The following is a 20,326-nucleotide window of genomic DNA, read 5'->3' on the forward strand; positions in this document are numbered from 1 at the left end:
GAAGCAATACTTACATTGAGACTACAGACTACTTATGGGAAACAGAAGCAGGGATCGCACCTTGCCCAGACTGAAATCTGTGCTGGAGAAACAAATGCCATTTAAAAACCCTTCTGATGGCAAATGGGGCTTGTCCAAAAACATTGCTCTCCGAGTGATTCACAAAGTGTGTCTGCATTAGTGCCAATTTCTACCACAGCAAAAGTGCTGAAATTTACTTTAAAATGATAAAAGCAACATTTGGTTAAATCATAGGCATATAGGCATGAAAAATACATCAAAACAAATTGTGTTCAAATAGGAGAGTTTCAACAGCCGCAATGTCGTTTCAAGAGGCTAAATGTACATTAGCGTCTGTCTCAGCGGAGACATCAGAAAGTGCCGGAAAGCTATTAAGAGACAGACAGATGTTTGTGTAAGAGAGGACGGTGCTCCCGTATGTGTAATTGTTCGGGGAGCAGTAGGCCAATGCCACACCTCAGCTCTGCCGCCAGAGGCTCAGGGAACGATTTCAACAAGGGGAGACTGCTTTGAGTCCGTTTCAGAATTACCGAGGCCTCTGAGGACCCGTTTCTCTCCTCGGTCCTCGAGTAGCTGAGACATGGTCAGCGCTAAATAATGCCACAGGCCAGTCATTACACTGACAATTCACGAGCATATTTGGTTGAATCACACCTCAGTAAAAACAATGAAGGGAAATCATGCTTAAAGTTCAAAGTGCTTCTAACTCAAAGCCAGATAAGGAAGTTAGCTGGTTAAGTTTGACCTTAACCACGGCTTTAGATTACCATATGGCTAGCTCCTTTTTTTAAATTTATGCGATTACCTGAGTATCCTTTGCGACAAGGCTAACCAATAAAAAAAAGTGTGTAAAACAGCCCATCTACCCGATCAACTTTCCACAGTAATTAAGAGATGTACGAAATGTTTGTAGCATATCAATGTAACGTAACAAACAGGAAGCTGGCTGTAATGGGTGATATTTACAGATGCATATTAATTGCATTGGCATTCTTTCAGACACAACGGTATTCTTGACATGTTTTGGTTTATTGTAGCCGGCTTTGAACTCGTTCTACATCATTCCAGCCCCGAGGAGCAAGGAGCAACTTTATATTTAAAGATTCTTAACATCTGTGTTGAAGGTATCGTCGGTGTGTATCAAATATAAAAGTTTATATTTTATATGAGGTTAAGTTGTGTAGAAAAATGCTGCCATACTATTTTCTCGTTTTCTTTGGATTGAATTGTTCATTTTAGATGCGTTTGTCTTTGTTTAATGTTATAATGTTGTTGCCTCTGTTTAGTCACCCACCGCACCTGTTTACTTTGCCCACCATGTGTTACTCTTTCTCTTATTGTAAATCGTTTTTCGTGGTTTTGAGATTCGTTGTCAAAATTAAAGTTAGACGTTTTCCCGTAAATTGTAATAGCTCTTGACTAGTAATGTACTACACAGTAATGTGATACACTAAACTCAGCAGACTGCATACTGTAATGTCAAAATAATGCATGTATTTCAAGAAGAAGAAGAAGAAGAATCAAACAGTGCCGCTGCAGAAAGAGATACCAGAGGGCCATTCATGGGTTATGTATTGTCCTCTGCGGTAGCAAATAAATGCTGGAAAACAATCTCTCGAGTCCTCTCCTTCCATGCCCTATGTTGGGCATGGACCTACTGTTAGACAACCACACACCTAGATGGCACCAAATCCTACACACTGTGCCTCTAAATCTAAAGGGTTAATCCCAAAGCGTTCTCAGAAAAAAGGATGGAAAATACTAAAGACTGGAGGTAAGTGCTCGGGTCCATGTGAACACAACTATAGACATGCTGATTAAGAAAGGCCATATATTCAATTAAAATGGGGAAATGAGTGACTGGAGTTTTTCTATTTTCATGAGATTGAACAATTGTTTAACACAACAGCCCAGAAGCCATGTAATGGCTGCACTAGTGTTCATAGGCTTCAAAATGTAAAATGAATCCTCTGTCCCTGCAAAGCCTCAGTCAGGCAGCATGGCCTGGTAACCCTCATTACACTGTGGGTGGCAGCCATGTGGGACCATTCAGTATGTCTGCTGCTGAGTGATTGCCTGTCCACTTTTGGGCAGTTTCCTCCTCATCCACCATCTCCAGCTTCACAGGTCGACTGAGACATCGGCAGTGTTCTCGCTGGCATTCACAGATATGATGGGGGCACATCAGCTCCACTACTAGTCGCCACACTTCCCATGAGCCCTTTGGTGACTCACTGTGACATGACATGCAGAGATAACGGCATGCCGATCATAATTGTATTGGCAGAAATGGATTAGGTGGAACCCTGTGGTGCTGGAAATGCCAACAGGTTGCCTGCCGGGTATCCCCGCTGGCAGCTAGATTACTTTTTTGTTGGATCTCTAACCTGCCTTCCCTACTTTGGCTTTTGTTTGTAGTTTCCTACATATCCCAGAATGTTGCCGTCTCCCACAGAGCTCTGTTGATAGAGAAGCCGGCAGCCTATCTCTTTTCTTCAACAATAGATTTCTCCCTGTAACAACTGTTGAATGTTGCTAAGAAAAAAAAAACAGGGAGAATTTCCAAAGTGCTGTGGTGAAGCTCAAGATGGGTGGCTCCAGCCGTCACCATCTTGGCAGTTACAACCTAACTTCCTGCTCATCCAAAAATCGGCAAAGAGGTGGCTCGTTTGTGGAGCTGAGGCGACCCGGGTGACGCAGCAGAGGAGATAGCTCACTTGATATTTCATTCCAATAGGTGAGTTGTATAAAAACTCATCCCCTGTGCAGTAATGAACCAGGATATTGGCTATCGCTGTTTTTTTGTAAACATGTTCAAAGAAGGGTATTTTAACATGGGGGTCGATGGGGTTTGATCAGGAGCCAGCCTCGAGTGGCCATCTGAGGAACTGCATTTTTTGGCACTTCAGTGTTGGCTTTATTTTTCAGCAAAGGATTGATATACATTCACAATTTAGCAGTTATTTGAACACATTTAAACAAACTCCATGCGCTCTAGGAGCCCTAATTATGAGTATATGTGAAAATAAAGACAGAAATAGTTTTCACTGGTGCTACTTTTCAGATATTGTGAAGCTAGCTGATTACCCCCCTTTTCATCGAATTTTGGAGCGCAATTATGCCTCCACATGAAGAAGACCTGTGGGTCTCAAAACTCGTGTTTTCCATGATACTGAATGCTGTAATATCATCGATGTTCTTTCAGGGTTGCATGTCACATGACGGCACTTATTGTGTTGCTATTGACCTTAATCAAATCAGTTGAGGCTGGCTGCTCCAATCTTAAAACAAGACAAGGAATCAAACTGAGCAAAGTGGCAACAATATCACACATTATCTGGCACATTGTGTGCATGTGTCAGTCCAGAGCATGTGAGGTGGAGACACATCTAAATCCATAAAATTCTTAAGTCACTTCACCAGATGGTGTTTATGTGACCCAGACAAAATGAATAGATATGTGTTTATTTCCCCTTCCCTGCCTGTTCTGTTGTTCTGTGGGTTAAATGAATTAGTTGTCAGCACCGCTTATGGCCTTTCATCAATAAAACGTAATGCTAGCCTGGCGATGATTGTTTTCTTTGCACAAGGTACACATCTATTATCTTTCTTCTTCAGTCAGGGTTAAAGTGACATTGTTCATTTGGCGACATGTTGAATGAGGGAACGATTAGTCATGTTGTGATGATGAGGGAGAGAGAGCTGAGGTAATGAGATAGCTGGAATACATGGGAGGATGAATGTTGAATCCTGACAAAAGACAGCAGTGCATTTGTACTTTTGGGCTTGTGTTTCACAAAATACCTCCTTTTGGCCCCGACTACCACTAAAGCAATCGACTGCTGTGCCCCTGAAGAGAGTGTGCAGCACAAAATGTTGCTTTTCAACGAAAGTGTTTCCGCCGCACCGACACAGAAATGGCAGGAAAAAATGATGCAGCAAAGGACGCAAGAAAAGAGACGGAGTAAGAAAGGAGAAACACAACATTCAGTCCCTGAAAGATGTTGTAAAAAATAAAGGGAAACTATGAATTGCTATTAATAATATTTCCTAATTGCAGGAGATGGTCTGCAGGATATCTCAATTAAAAAATGTATTTTGTTGTGAAAATAGCAATTGTCATTTCCCCATGTCACTTGCAGAACCATGCCAAACACTTAAGAGCCATGTGTTGGGGCTCTAATAGATTTTTTGAAGTGCTCTGTTCTTTCCCTCTAATGGGTAACTGATAGAAAAAAAAAATCTCAATCCCACTCTGATAGATTCATTTGGCGGTGGACGGCACGCTGTGGGTAAATGAAATCAACTGGCAGAGCGAATTATGGCCATATGAGTCTGCCTTCAATCTATACACAGTTATAATGGAATTCCTCTGATAGTTGAAAGCAAAGAGAGGACATCTGGAAGAAAACTGTGAGTGGGTTGTTTTAACCCGAAGATATTGGCCCTGAAGACTTGAGGTTTGCTTTATCAGGTGGAGTCCACACATCTCAACGCAAGCCCTGTTTCACTGGGGACTGAAATAACTCGCCAACATACTGTACACAGTGATTTTCAGTGTTTTCCGTCTTATCTTACCCTGTCATTCAGTACGAAGGTTGGGAGAGTAGAAAGAAGATTCAGAGCTAGCAATATTTTATTTGCATGCACTTTTGCACAAAAATGCCATGAATTGATATTGGTAAGTAACCCTTTCCTACATCCCCCATATGTAGTCTTTGTAAGAATAGTTAGAAAGCTTTATAATCTGCTCATAGCAATGTATAATTACAGATAAAAGCACTCATAAATACAAATACTTTATAACAAATACAATATAAAGCCTTTTTTCAATGACTTACAAGGTGAAGTACTATAATACTCCATAATTCCCACAGTAATGCATTAAAAAATATGTTTACGTGAGGGGGAACCGGAGGGTGGGTGCTATGCTTCCGCGACGACGCTGTCAGTTTGGACGGTTGCATGAGCTGTAAACGCTGTATGAGAGCAGAGCAGACTCGCGGCCATAAGCTCGCCAGTGCGGCACGCTCACATGCACTAAAATCAAGTGCATCCGGCCCGGTTATCTCAACAAAGCAAGGAGAAGCTTGGATAACAACACACAATAGAGGGAGAGTGACCTCATTCTCTGCTCAGGAAGACATGACTTCACCATATCTTTACACAGCAAATAGTTGTACGCTGCTAAATGAATGGTCAGGATGTTAAATACAGCTCCTTTAAATTAGATGACATTATAAAAGTTGTAGCAGCAAAACCACTAAGAGTTGAATCGAGCAAAAGCACATTTTATTGCTCATCAATTCATTATATACTGTATAATATATGTTCTATATTTACTATTTTATTTGTGACTGTGTTCTTTTTTTAAAGAAATAAATCATCTCACTTTTATTCATTGCCTAATTCACACATTTTGTGCTAGTAACCTGAAGGAAATATTGGTATTATCATTTACCCATTAAGTAACAACGGTATCCTCAGCAGGCACATTAGCAATGGATCAGCAGAGATCCAAGTGTTAATCAGTCAGAATGGAGATAATCAGAACAGGCCTGGGCGGACTCCCGACTTCATGATCTGAGGCAAAGGAGCTATCAATCAGCCTGCACAGATAGGTATTCTCTTTAATCCAATCAGATGGCATAATCAAGCACAATGCCTGTGATTTCTGCCAGCCTTGTGAGATTTGTTCCAATTGAGCGGTCTGTCAGAGAGGCTTTGATTGCATTTGGGGCTCAGGCTGATTTCTGACTTTAGGCATAAAGTGATGTTTTCTATCTACACCCTTTGGAGATTTACACACAATAGCCCAGAGTTCTGTTTCTGAACGAGCAAGATAAAATTTGCCAATTTCAAAAGGGCCTAATTTTCAAGCGCTGATGTTTGGTTATTGTTCATCCCCTCCTTCCACAACCCACCTAGAGTATGATCTATAATTTGCTTTATGAATGAGCGATGTGTTTCATAAAAAAAAAGGCAATTCTTGTGTTTGCAGTGACTAATTGTTGTAGAACAATTATCAAACTCGTACAATTACCACAGCCAATCCAGTATCCATGCTTCATGGTTTACAGCCTTCTATTTGTTTGATTTAGCTTTTCCCATCATGCCATGTCAGGGGATATCATACTGCTATTTACAACCGTAATGGATGCATTTCTTGTGTGATGGAGAGGTTTGCAGTTTGGTGGGGGAAAAATAGAAACCTGTTATGAAACCCTGTCGTGAAAGGATTTGGGGAACAAAGCCACCACGTTACTCTGAGAGGGTTGCACACTGACAACAAAGCAACGCAAGCTGGGCCTTGGCTTATTATTTGTCCTCTCAATCAAAAACACCCGTACACACCCACACACTTATTTGAAAAGAAGAAAAAGAAAACATGTAGGGGGGCACATCATTTTGTGAAGTCGAGCACTGTAATTACTCATAATTCGTGACTGCAACAGATGACGTTGGTCCATCAAAGTCTATTTTTATCCGTCATGTTTCCATGTTCACCAATATTTGATAGAACTGTCGTCCATTTATGGAGAATCATAATGAACATTGCCAATGGCAACGTTAGCATCCTTACGATGGTGAATGGTTGGAATTTTCCTTCAGAAACGATGTGCAGACTCATGAATCCCTCTCAATCATCACTTATTACCCACTAGAACGGTGTGGCGTTGACCATGCCCTCTGCCTGTATTTTCTCTCTTTTTTTTCTTCGTTTTGGGACGTTTCTGGGCATCGACTTCAATAAAAACGTAGCATCTGCCAGATTGTAAGCATGCATTCAAGAGGGAGCTACACAAATGGCAGTCACAGCACGGAAAAAAACACAAGTAAAGCGCGACGAAACGCTATGCAGAGAAAGAGGGAGAAATTACAGATAGAATTGGGAAAAACTGTAAAAGCTTTCAAAAATGGTGAATGATGACAGAAACTGGGTGACCTTAACCCATCGTTAAAGGAACACATGAATAGGACTGCCACTGCAGCATGAGGATGGAGATATATGGAGTGATTCAAGGCTGTGCGGGGAATAACGGAGCACACACACATACACACACACACACACAAAGAAAAACAGATCGTGTGAGGGTGATACTGTACCTTGATTGGCTTCAGGGAAGGAGATGGTGGTGGTGATGGTGGTGGAAGTGGTTGTGGCAGTGGTGGGTATAGGGGTAGTGGTGGGAGCATCTGGATGAGAGGACAAATACATGACAAACACAGGGGGGGGGAAACAAATGAGTATAAAAGCCATGAAGATAAAGTAAAGTCACTGTGAAGCGATGGTATCGTTGTTTGATATATCACCAACAGCTCAATGTGTGTCACCATGTGTGTGTGTGTGTGTGTGTGTGAGTTAAAGGCTGGCTGCAGACCTTTTGATGGATTGGTAATGACAGTGCATTAAATACTGCAAACATAACGATGACACCGCAACGCATCATCAGGTCTCACACCGACTGAGCTGATCAAAGATTTGTTGGGAGCTCCTCGCTTTTATGTCTACTTACGGGCTACACACCATGACATGAAATACTGACAATGCTTGCGAGCACATGGTTGTTAGAAGTGATTAAATGTCTAATGAGTAACACATGCTGGTGTTGTACTTATGCTGTCATTGTTATGCAGCGAGCTGTCTTGACAAACAAACGTGTCTGTGCATTCTTAATATCTCCAAGGAGATGCAAGCAGACGATACTGGCAACAAAAAAAAAAGCGAAATTTAATGTAAAAACTCAAATATGATGACACAATAAATGGCAGTGCACAAAAAAACAGGAGGGGGGAAATAATACACGGACAAAACAAATAGAATTACCACCTTGCGGTTGTAGTAGTCGTGTCTGGTCAAGTAGTTTACATCCACGTTACATCCACATCCAAGCAACCTTGACCTTTGACCTCCAAAATCTAACCAGTTCATCCGTGAGTTCAGGTGGATGCTCGTACCAAATTTGAAGAAATTCCCTTCAGGCATCCCTGAGATATTACGTTCAGGAAAATGGACCGTATGGACAACCCGTAAACATCATGCCACCGGCCACGGCTGTCGCCTGGGCGGAGGCATGGAAATAAATCAATAGCATCAGGCAGGGCTGTTGAGTACACAAACTTTGACCAGAGAGCATTTTTCCTCCCACAGCCTTTCCTTTTTTACTTCATAAACCAGGTTAGATTCCCCACCCTGACAATGACCAGGGGGAGATATCAAAAGTGACATTTTCCTTGTTGAAGTGGTGGTGCTGCACTGATATGAAGCCGCTGGCAGTGCTGCTTTGTGAAAGACCACCCATGCTGCTCTGATTGCCGGGGAATGGACTGAACAAGGTTTTAGGGTTATTGAAATGTGCTGAAAAAATATGTTTCTGGCTGTTGATAAGGATGAAGGCTAGTCTGCACTTTAATGAAATACTGCGTTATAAGAAGGTGGCGAAAGTGTATGGACAGAGAATTGGGAGGAGATTGATGTCTGGGAGACAGAAGAGATGCTGTTTTTAGCAGTTACAAGCACTGCGCAATGACACGTTTTGTTATGTGATGGCGTATGGTATGTTGCGTCGGCTATGTTGAAGTTTATTGGACGCACACGACAGTGGCTATAGAACCAGAACAAGCTGTAAATGACAAAACTGCATGTGGTATTGCTTTACAAAAAATAATTAAAAATTCATTCAAACTACCGTCAATAACAGGCAGGCCAACCGCCAATGGCTGTGGAAGAGGTAATTTGGCATTCATTTGATAGGGTGCTTCAAAATTTCAAAAAAACTCTCTCGCACACTTGTTGCTAGTTTGCCATTGGTACCGTGTGCCAATGGTGGCACTTATTTCTGCCTACCGCTGGGTTACAGTATGTCACATGAGATGAAATGCCTGTCTTTGTTTTAATTGCTAACCAGTTGTACATAGAAGCTACAACATTCAAATCGCAATTACTAGCTGGACAAAATCCGATCGAAAGTTAGTGGCGCTTTTGCTCTATTGGAAAAAAAAATTAACTATTAAGTATTACGGCTGGTGGTGTTCCAACAAAGCCCATGAAGAGACCGACAACCAACAATGACTTGATCTTACCAATAAGTATCATCTGTGTAGCCAAAGAACAACAGTTTTCTGTATTAGGCTGCAAACATGTTTATTTCTGCTGTGATGTTGGGCATTTTAACGTGGTCTATGTGGGTTGACTCGCTTTTGGAGCCAGCCTCTAGAGGCCATTTTGCGGAACTGCAGTTTTTGGCTCTTCCACGTTGGCTTCATTTCTCTGCACCATAGGTTGCAGCTTGGTTAACCGTCATGCGTCACATTTTTTTTGTTATTGCATAACTGAATGTACACCACCAGTAATTGTTCCTGTAGATGTTCCCAGTAAAGGGGTTTTCACTGCGACATCATTGAATTGAAAATGCAATACCATCCCAAAGTCACATTAAAGAGATAATACAAGTTACCTTGCTCTTTGTAGAGCAGGATGTCTCCCCTAAGGTTACAGAGCTTGTTTATCGTTGAAAAGTAGTCTTCCCTGAGGGCAGAAGTTGTTACTTCACAAATCCCTTCACAATTTGAAAAAATCATTTATTTCATGCACTTTAAGAAAAATGTATTAAGTAATTCAAATAACAGGCAGAGAGGTCCATGTAGTCCCTTAGAACTCTGCCTGAAGCTAATTTTAAAATGCTAATGAATGCCTTCAGGTGTTCTGGATCCGTATTCAAACTCTGTTGCTGTGCGGTATATTTTTAAACGACCAACAATTCAATTTTTTTAAGTCAACCTTGACAATACAAAGGGCTGTACACACCAATGCGCAGACAAAGGCGGGTAGAGAGGATCCATTGGGAAGTCGGCTGGCAGATGAGGCTTGAGCTGATGAATTTCACACATGCTTGAGAGCCACAACTCCAGCTCTGGGGTGGTGCCGTCTAATTGGTTTTTATCCCATTATGAACTGTGAGGGTCCAGCAGATGTTTGGGATCATCAGTGTCAGCATCTCATTAAAAACTTAGCAGTAAAAAAAAAATTAAAAAAAGATAAATAAAGATGAAAAGAAAGTCTGAATGTACACTATATTTCTCTATTGGTGACGAGCTGGTGCAATGTATCAAAGAACACTGGGAGCTTATTTACTTTCAAATGTGACAGGCTGAATGTGTTTTTCTTCCCGCTGAGTCACCGGCCCTTGTTTACTGATGAGGCTTATGAATCGGTGAGTTAAAGAACTCCATGTGAGCACAATAACTCCATATCTACACAGTGCCAGTAATCACTCCAAACAATATGAAGCCTGAACGAATACCTCCAGCACAGAGGCATTGATGATACATGATAAGAAGTGAGGTGTAGTAGAGTAAATGTCAAAGTAATAGCGCAGTGGAGTATAGTATAGTATAGTATAATGCAGTGCGGTGCAGCCTTATCTATAAATCTAGAAGTTACCTTGTGAAATGCTTTGTCCTCATCAGAAAGTAGTTTCCTACCCCTTTTGCTTTCATGTTTCCCTGCCTCATTCAGTTTTTTGACCTGCTATACACCATCAAACTGTATTATTGATTTGCTGCTTTGTGTCCCATTTAGTGCCTCTTAGCCCTGCAAGAGTTATCTCTATATTTTATCCTTTACAAGGTTTCTTCCAATTTCCCGGTATTTCGTTTGGGTAAGTTTTTCCTTGGCCCCTTCAGTATCTGTCCTCGGCCCCTGTATAATCCCGACGAGAGAAACCCTGACAAGTGCTGTGTTTAGAGGCTTCACATATCAACTCAACATTGACTCAAAGTGACATTCGTGGGTATCAACGTTGTGAAAGAGCGTATTAGAAGTCTTGCCTTTTACCTTTCCAGAGAGAAGTTACGAAGACATAAAGAAGTAATAATTATAACAAAAGTACTTGTCATTCAAATACTTCAATTCTGATATTTCTTAACTGGCTACCTGGTTCAAAAGGAATGTTGGTCTACTGTATAAGTTCTTTCAAAGTAAGTTGATGTTGGGCCTCATGTACATCTCAGATCTTTTAATGCCCTATGAGGGATGATTGAAGAAGCTCACCTTACTGTACAAAGTCTAGGCAGAGGGTTTAAAGGTGGCCAGGCGTTCAGCTTCAGATTATAAACAAAAGACTCAAAGGTAGTTTTCTCCAGGCTGGGTTATTTTGGAATCTGCACATGTTGGAAGCAAGTATTGTCTATAGAAAATATGGTATGGATTATTTGAACACAAATATATTGGGGTCATTTTGAGTGACATTTTAAATGTGTCATCAAATAAAAAGTGTGAAATTCAAGATCACAGCCACTCTGACATAATCCTGCATTATGGTGATCAGGAGATAAATGTTGGGATCTTAAATTATAGATTTCCCCCCAAATTACAACTGTAATGCTATGATTTGATACATGGCAGAGAAATCCAAGCGTTTAAAATTCATAAGCGACAAACCGAATTCAAAACACAACTTCCTTGCAAATTTGCTTTTGGTGATGAATTACTTTTTCCTCCTCAGAGCATTTTACACCAGCAATTTCACTTCCACTCAAGTGCAATTTCAGCAAACTAAGAGCGCTTGCAACTTGAATAAGATGTTTTGGGCCACTTTGCACCTCTGGAAGAAATGTTGGAAGCCACTTAAAGCGCTAACAGTGACTTGTGGAGAAATTCCCATGTGCTTTAATGGAGAAGAAGTGTAAAGTAAGTAGGAAGACGACTGAGTGCAACGGGGTCACTAAACATGCGGCTGGTGTGCAATAAAGCCAGTGCTGGTAAAGGAGCAGGGAGAAGGAGAACTCAGTTATTGGGTAAGCGGCAGCCTGTAAACAACTTAAAACCCCTCGGCGCTGGGTCTCACTCGACTGCGAGAGGAAAACCCCGATGGTGGTGTTTTCTTACCCTGTGAAGTAAGAGCGGCAGTGAGACTTAGAGCAGTACAGACCGCATTCTTTTCAGTGTTAACATTGTTAGTGTCAGCCAGTCTCACGGTGCTCTCCATCACTTAGGGTCACAATACTCGGGAACCAGATGCATTAGAAGAGATGCTGGCCATAGCTGCATTTGTTCTGGCTGTCAAGCAGGGGGAGTGTTGGCGGTGGAGGCGCCATGTGGACTTTATCATTAAATTACACAGCTGTAATGTACAGCTTGGGATCCTGGGCTGATGCTGTGGCTCATTTTTTACTTTTAATAAAGAAAATTTGATCTTAACATAAGAGACGTGGAAAACACTCATTTCAAAACAGCTTTTGGGGCATTTTGGTGCAATAAATCTAAAACTTTTTGTCTGTTGGAGGGACTTTAACGTTATTCGAGTCTTCCCCTCCTTACTTGTCACATTTTAACTGGATGCATCTTTCTGAAATAGCCTGGAGGTATGGCGGTTAACGTTTTAGGGTTCAAATAAGAGTGTCTTTGTTTTTTGTTCCAAGGGTTAATCAAAGGGAGTATGCAGTTTGTTTACTGAGTGGTTGCAATGTTTCACTCGTTCTACTCACTGTTTAACGGGGTGTTACTATAATACAAAGAGTAGGACACAGGCTCCACTATAAAACAAATATCTGAAGTCATAAAGGGGACACCCATATGTGGTACTATGGTTGCCAAATCGTCTTATATAAATGTAGACGAAGGTACTGTGAGGCCACTTCTGCAGTTGCTTCACTTTCCATGGAGTCAATGAGCAGAAATACGGACGGGCTACTCTTCTATTGCAACCCACATTGTGGTCAACGGGGGTCTATAGTTATATACTGTCATCAGGTATGAATAGGGTTGGGTACCGAAACTCTGTGCCAATATGGCACCGGTTCCTATACGTCCGGTATCTACCGGACCGAAACGCAGATTTCGGTGCCTCCTTTCGGTGCCTGAGCCGATTGAAATACATTTTTGACACTACTCTGATGACTCCGTCCTGGCAGCAGGACTCGGTCCTCCGCTCCTCACTCATAGTATTATTACAACGGGGTACTTAGCGCTGCCGCTCATAAGCACAACAACACAGGCACGCGAAAGCTTCTTCTTCTCCTCCTTTGAGGTGTACTGGCAGTTGGCAAACGACGAATTGGCGCATTACCGCCACCAACTGGTAAAATAAAATAAGTCATCAGACGTGTCGTATTTTGCCAGAGAAGGAAAATATGCTCATATTTCTGCAAAATAATTGCTGAAGTTTGAAGCTGTAGTGTGTGTACAGAGTGTGTGTCTGTGTTTTGTATTTATTTATATTTATTTAAGTATACTGTTAACAGGTAACATATTGTTCATAGTTAACAAGTTTGAAGCTGTAGTTTGAAGCCAAGTGTTTTGTATTTATTTACAGTATACTTTAAACAGTTAATATATTGTTCAATTTGAAGAAAAAGTATCGGTTCAGGCACCGTTTAGGCACCGGTATCGGAAAAAACCCAAACGATACCCAACCCTAGGTATGAAGCACTCTGCTGCCGCATGGCATCTACAGTCATCAAGTGCATCTCCTGCTTTAAGCTACATCGCTTTGGTAACTCTGCGCCAATCTCGACAAATGAAACGAGTGAAATCTGTAGATTCCTTAGATGCAGATGCAGAGATAACTTCGGTCACAATCAGCTGGTGGCTTTATATCACTACTAGTACATGCTAACACCTCTGCTACGTGTATGATTTCTTACTTGGGACCTCGTGTATACATACATGCCCTTCTCCCAGCTTCTGTTTGGTCTACAGAGGTGTTTGCGTGGTGGTGGTAGTGCAGGACGTGGTGTGTGTGTGTGTGTGTGTGTGGTGGTGGTGGCGGGTCTGGATGTAGGAAATCAGCTTCTGACAGCCCAGCCACAACATCCTGTCTTTCCATTAGCAAGGCGAAGGTTCGGCATTATTTTCTGTTGAATTACAGTCGACATTAGTGGTGTGGGAGCCACGGACACATCAAAGTCATCAAAAGACGAGCTCTAAAAGGATAGATGCCTTCTATGGTTTTAATGGCTGCTGTTTTTTTGGCGCAAGGCTTTTAGTTGCCCACATGTTGCATTACCGTGTTTATCTTTGTCTTTCTCTCCCCACGGGGGGATGTGTGGGTAGTTGAGAGGGGCGACTTGTGTCCGTCACTGGGATTTCGTTGTTTAGGCCCGGGGAGAGAGAGACGTACACAAAAGCTGCAACAATTACCAGAATATTCACAATTCACGCAAAGCCGTGGATAATGGATCGTACAGAGGTGAGCAACAATATGGCTCAAAGTAAAATGGTTCCTCTTATTGATGGTCTTTGATGAGTCTTGGTGTTGATCTGATTAAAAAGAAGCACACGCATTTGTCTCACCATACTGTCGCTCATCTGATTTGAATACTCCCATTTTAACCCTCAACCATCATGAAGTTGAAAACACTTATTAAAGTTACTCAACCCAAATGGTTTTGCTGAATTACAGACTAATTCTTTCAGCACTGGAAAATGTCTTCAATCCGAAGATCTACGTGTCAAGCAGGCCTATAAACAAACGTGTATACAACATTTCCATGTGTCATTATTCTGCATTAAAGGCTTTTTTTTCATACGTCAATTGGTGAGAGAGAACTGATTCTGACACACAAAGAGGCTTACACTGCACTGTTAGTATTGACTAACAGCTGTAATATTGCAGGTGGCAGTAAGCTGTTTCCTCATTTCCAACAGTACCTCTGTTGTTTCATTGCACTCACCATTAGCACAGCAACTCGCTCTGCTGTAAATAGCATCCCTTCAGCTGGTGTCCGTCAGGCATTGAGAGTCCTTTTTTCCCCTCACATAAAAAGAGGCCTTTTCACTCTGCTAATTCCCTCTGACAATAGCCGCCAAATAACTTCTCTGCGGGCTCGGGGTCGACCAAAAGTGATAGTGAAGTCATTTTTGTCAGGGAAAATGAGCACATTAGAGTGTAACGCCCTGCCCAGGGAGAAAATGCGACTGGTATCAACAGTATAAAAGCATGTTAAGATAATGCTTATGAGGATGAGAGAAAACAACACAGAGAAAGACTGGAGGAAGCGAAATCATCAGGAAGCTAAATGAATAAATCTGTCAGAAGTAGGTGGAGGCAGGTTCAGGATTACCTCAGGTTTGCGGGAGGCAGAACGAACACACACACACACACACACACACACACACACACACCACACTCATCTATTGATCCACAGCTAGGTTGTGGCTGTGGTTCTCAACGCAATTACAAAACTGGTTTCCACCATGCTGATGGACAGTGGTTAGCACTAAAATGTGTGTTATCCCAATCAAGGGTCTAAGAATAGAAGATGTTGTATGCTGTACAGGTTGTAAAGCTCTTTGAGGCAATTCATGATTTGTAATTTTGGGCAATATAAATAACACTGACTAGACTTTAAGGTCGAGTATCGTGTAGATTTACGATGCCAGTATTAATAGCAGTACCCTTAAAGTGATACCGACACCAAATAACTTACATTAATAGCATTGGTTGTTCCATTGCAACATCAGTGAGCAACTGTAGAGCTATTTCTATTGTACTGTCATATATATAATGCCTCTACCAAAATGGCCTGTATTGTATTGTGAAAATTGTATCATAAACATGCATACTATCATAACTATTTCGTTATTTATTAAACATTTTGCCCCACTTCCAAGGGGGGTACAAACAGAGCAATTCATATACATGGAAGCTGTTTGCCCCTGCTCTGCGCAGCCCTAATACAGCACTCACACAGCGCAATACAACGGTTACTGCTGAAAAAGGCGTCCTCTGACCCACGGTGGCAGGAACGCGTTGCCACCAAGGCGTAATGTTCTGCCTCCGGTCATGGCTGAGATCATGAGGTTTCCGTAAATTGTATGTTCTCACCTGATAAGTTTGACAAACAAATTCCCTTCTTAATTTGAAAATCCACAATGTAAAATGTGTATGTAAATGTGTATGACAATGAAGAATGTAAAGTCCTCTTCAGGTCATAAATATAAGGAAAAACAATACAGAGAGAGAGCGAGAGAAACAACACTCAGGACATGACCTTCTCTTTTGCAGCAAAAATAGCACTGTGTTCAAAACATCTCAAGGAGCTGCTTTGGTGTTGGTGTGTTGCTACACTGGTGTGAAGAAGCAACATAATCCAGTTTGAGTAACATAACAATAACAATATGCTTCTATGCTTATCAGAGATCAAAACAGATTGCCTGCATTTGTTTTTCTTCTATTGTGTGCATCTTAATGCAGCCTCGGGAGCCCATTTGTCTGTCCAGATGCAAGGCAGAAAGGGAAGGAGTCAAGGGAACCAAGTTGACAGAGCAAAGGGACACTCTTTTGGTGTTGGCCATATGCACAGTGCAGTTGCAAACAAGGAGGGATCAAAAGTATACTGCACCTGTTTTACAAACACAGTCCTTATTTAAAAGTCAGTCTGCATACCTTGGATTATGCTAATGGCTCCAGCCTTTGGCAGTAGGCGATTTGTTTATTTTTAACAGGGGGGGGGGGGGGGGGGGGGAAGGACCCGGTTCGTTGGGTTCAGCTCTGCTGGACATGTCGCAGTTGGTGAAGGCTACTGATATTTCAGAGTCATGGTCGGGGCCATAGATTTTAACTTGCACAAACCTGAGTCAGATAAAGGATCAATGACTCAGACAGACTAGGCTAACAAATTCAATTAAACAACTCCTCTGCTCCCTCTAAGCAACTTGGGGATGAAGAGGGTTGCAGGTGAACAAAGGGCATGCCTTTTTTCATTTAGTTAACAAGGGCGATGGCACACCCCCTCATCCCCACTCAAATCACCTCAACTCACAAATCTTGTAAATATCAACAGGTTACATATCAATGATTCTGGTGTTCACATGTTCATTGGACAATCTCTCAGAAGAAAAGCAGTTATAGAGTTAGTTAGGTAGAAAGAGAGACAGTAAAGTGACGAAGGGTCAATGTTAGACCTGCGTACCATAGACGTAGAGGATGTAGTCGTCAAAAGACTCCCCCACTGTGTTGGAAGCCACACAGCGATAGGTTCCGTTGTAGGACTTGTTCAGGTTTTCGATGTAAAGATCAGCTCCGGAGATGACGGCATGGGATGGCACATCGTCGTCCACTTTCACCCAGTTCACCCGCTGTGGCCTGAAATGAAAACCAGGGCACCAGTAAGATTTCGTGAATAAGACATTCAAAACTGAGAATCTACGTGATCGATGATGTGATCCTTTTAGAAACCAATTGAATGTATATTGAACTACCCAGAGTGCAAACAGAAATCGATCATTTTAATAATAAGGGCTAAAAAATACAATTTTAATGTATATGGTATTCCCACATGTGAGAGCTTTCTTCCTCTGGGAAACATGGACTTCGTCAGCATGTGTTGTGATCATCACATGCGATCATCGATCATCGAATGATATCTCACACAATATCTTGTGTGCAAGAAAACATCAGGGTAGACCTGAAGAAAAGTCCATTGATCAAAATCAATAGCATTTATCCTTTGAGTTAGTGTTTCTAAAATGTTTTCTCTTACACCTTTGAAAGAAAATGAAAAATGTTAATGCGTCCACCTTAAATTCTGTAATAATCAACTTATTCTAACAAGCAGAAGTGTTGTTCTTAGGGTGGCAACGAAAAGGTCAGAGGATCACCAAAAACGTAACAATTAGCACCGTCAGCACTAGTTTGCACTGTGAGTTCTGTTCGCATCGTTAGCTGTGATCCCCCGCCGAAGCCATGTTGAGGCACTAGATATGCTCACAATTTTGCATTTGGCTCCTTTAAATACACAAATTTACCTAATTTCTTCAATGTATTTTCAAGCAACTGTTTACTGGAGGATAATCAAAGAGAGTTAATTAAGATATAAAAAACTAAAATGACATTTCTCCTGCTGTGTATAGCTAAAAGCAACAATAACTATGAAGCAGCGTTGTTCTCAAATTACAGGCTTCCTACACTTGTATACTTGTGTTGCTGTGTAGGTGGGCACCTATCAAGTGTCTGTATTTGTTCTCTCCTCTACCTTGACTGAGGTTTAGAGCGGGGTGACAGATTCAATTTTTATGACAATGAGCTCAGAGCCACAGAGGGTGAAGAGAAAAAAAAGAAGACAAAACACGTCTATTTCGCTGCTGCAACTTCCAATGGCCACTGCCAGCTACTGTTATTTCCCATGAGCGTGTGCTGATGGTCTCTCTTGTTGCATTTTGTTGTGGTGTTTTAACTTGTTTCCCTCCATTTGAAAGCATTTGGTGACTTGGGAGCAAGCAAATATGAAAGGGGGAATAAAAGATAATGTGAAAAACCAAGGAAAAGAAAATATGAAAGAACTGTTTGAGCTCAAGAGCAAAAGCAAACAAACCACATGTGCTGTGGTTTTATTTGTTGTGGCTGGCTTGGAAGAGAGTGCGTTGTCTATGACAAGTGCTCTCCAGATGAAATGAAATGGAAATAAATGATGAATATATAAATGCGATGGAGTGAGAGACGTGACCTAGAAAAAGGTGGATCGGATGTTGTGAGATGGGGAGAGTGAATCCAGAGAAGGAAGATAGACAGAGATAGACGAAAGAGGTAAGATGGGGCTGCAAGGAGAGAGGAAGGGCAGGCGTCTGGAATACAAATGGCTGCCTGCAGCCGAGGCCCCCTGTGCTATCGGCTGGTAATGACTGCACAACTCTCAGCAGCTCTAATGAAAATGACTTCCAATTCCCAGCTCACTGTATTGATTGTGTTTTCATCTTTGTAAAATGAATACGGGTAGTTAGCTTGTCTCTATGCCAAGTATGAAAACTTCGGGGGTGCTGGTGGATGGAGGCAGTCTGAGTTACACGGTGTTCGGTTCGATGTGTGTGTTTACGTGTTCTTGTACTTCGACTCTTCAGAGAATCATACAGACGTTCAGAATGAGAAACTTTTTTGCAAATTTGAAGTTACTTGAACATGAAAACACCCACTGCAAAGCCACACCTGCAAGTTGGTCACATCATCGTTTCCGATGTAATATTCATAGCTCCAGCCTAAACAGGTGATTATTTTGTCCCGTTCAAATTTGAACTACCTTGTCAACAAACTAATACGATTGATACCAACAGCACAACTGCACTGATGTTTGGATAGTTCGGCAGGCCTCCTGCCTGAGACCCAACGCTCTCACTCCTTTGCTCAACCATGAGTGCCCTAATGGCTTCATTTGCACTCCATTACATCTCATATCACATGTCATCTAAACAAAACTGCACCTTGGTTTACAGATGACACATGTGGGATCATAACCTAATGAGCTTCATGATGCTAATGCTGGAAATATCACAGAAATGATAAAGGCCACCGAGAGTTCATTTCTGACACTGGGGCAAAATGATACTTATTATTTGTCCTCAGCACTGTGTACAAACAATCTTTTAACTTGAATCATCTGTGCACATCTGTGCACATACAGTGCCTCGATTCCATCAATGAATCAATGAATGAAATGTATTTATAGAGCGCTTTTCACAGACATAACATCACAAAGTGCTTAACAGAGCAGAAATTTAAAAGCATAAAAAACACAATGTGACCCTAGGGTCAATAAATGACATACACAGAGAACAATTTAAAATTTAAAAATTTAAAAAAATTTAAAATAAGATACAAATTTAAAACATATTTTAAGAGCAGGTCTAGGACATGGGTTTTTACTCAAACGCCAGCCTAAAAAGGTGGGTTTTGAGCTGTTTTTAAAAAGTATTCACAGTAGATGAATAAAGGCAGTAGAGGCAGATACTCAACATACTCTCAGTCTCACTAAATACCTTCAGAATATTAGCACACAACCTCCTTCCTTTTCAACCCTTTTTCTACTAAAGTTTGTCCTTCGAGATTTTAGGACCCAGTCCATTCACTATCAATAATTACCCTTTCTGCTCTGTCCTCTACCTTTTAAAAGAGTGGCAATTAAACATCTGCTCAAAATATCAGAGTGATTCTGATGCTATCATAACTACAGGCCACTTAAAATTCCTGAAAAAGAAAAAAGCTGCCATTCAATAGGTGATTATGTATCCAAGAATGGCCATTTAGAATCGTGTGGCCTCAGGTCTGTCTGTAACAATAAGACCGTTTTAGTACACTTCTCCTGCCGGTAAATTTGAATGAATTATACTTTGAATTATAATGTGGTTATAATTTTTTTTGGAACCATTTAGGTTCCAAAACAAATGAACTGAACTCTTGAATTTTGAAAAAGCTAAGCGATATACCGACGCTAAGAAAAAACAGCAAGATAGTTCTGCATGCTACTGCAACAAGACACTCGCATGCAGACATGCAGCAATCAATAAATGTGTTTTCTCTACCCATGGCAC

General features: G+C 41.4%; 1 protein-coding gene across 1 annotated transcript in view; it reads right to left on the reverse strand.

The window, feature by feature from the left end:
• The window catches only part of cadm1a (cell adhesion molecule 1a), a 318,772-nt gene that overhangs the window by 25,579 nt on the left and 272,867 nt on the right, over nt 1-20,326 (reverse strand). The window contains exons 8-9 of the mRNA XM_079283399.1: nt 16,939-17,111; nt 7,129-7,218 (exon numbers count right to left, since the gene is read on the reverse strand). Of these exons, the coding sequence (XP_079139525.1) occupies nt 7,129-7,218; nt 16,939-17,111 (263 nt within the window). The remainder of the gene's footprint in view (nt 1-7,128; nt 7,219-16,938; nt 17,112-20,326) is intronic.

Source organism: Melanostigma gelatinosum, assembly GCF_949748355.1.
Source record: "Melanostigma gelatinosum genome assembly, chromosome: 14".
Lineage (NCBI taxonomy): Eukaryota > Metazoa > Chordata > Actinopteri > Perciformes > Zoarcidae > Melanostigma > Melanostigma gelatinosum.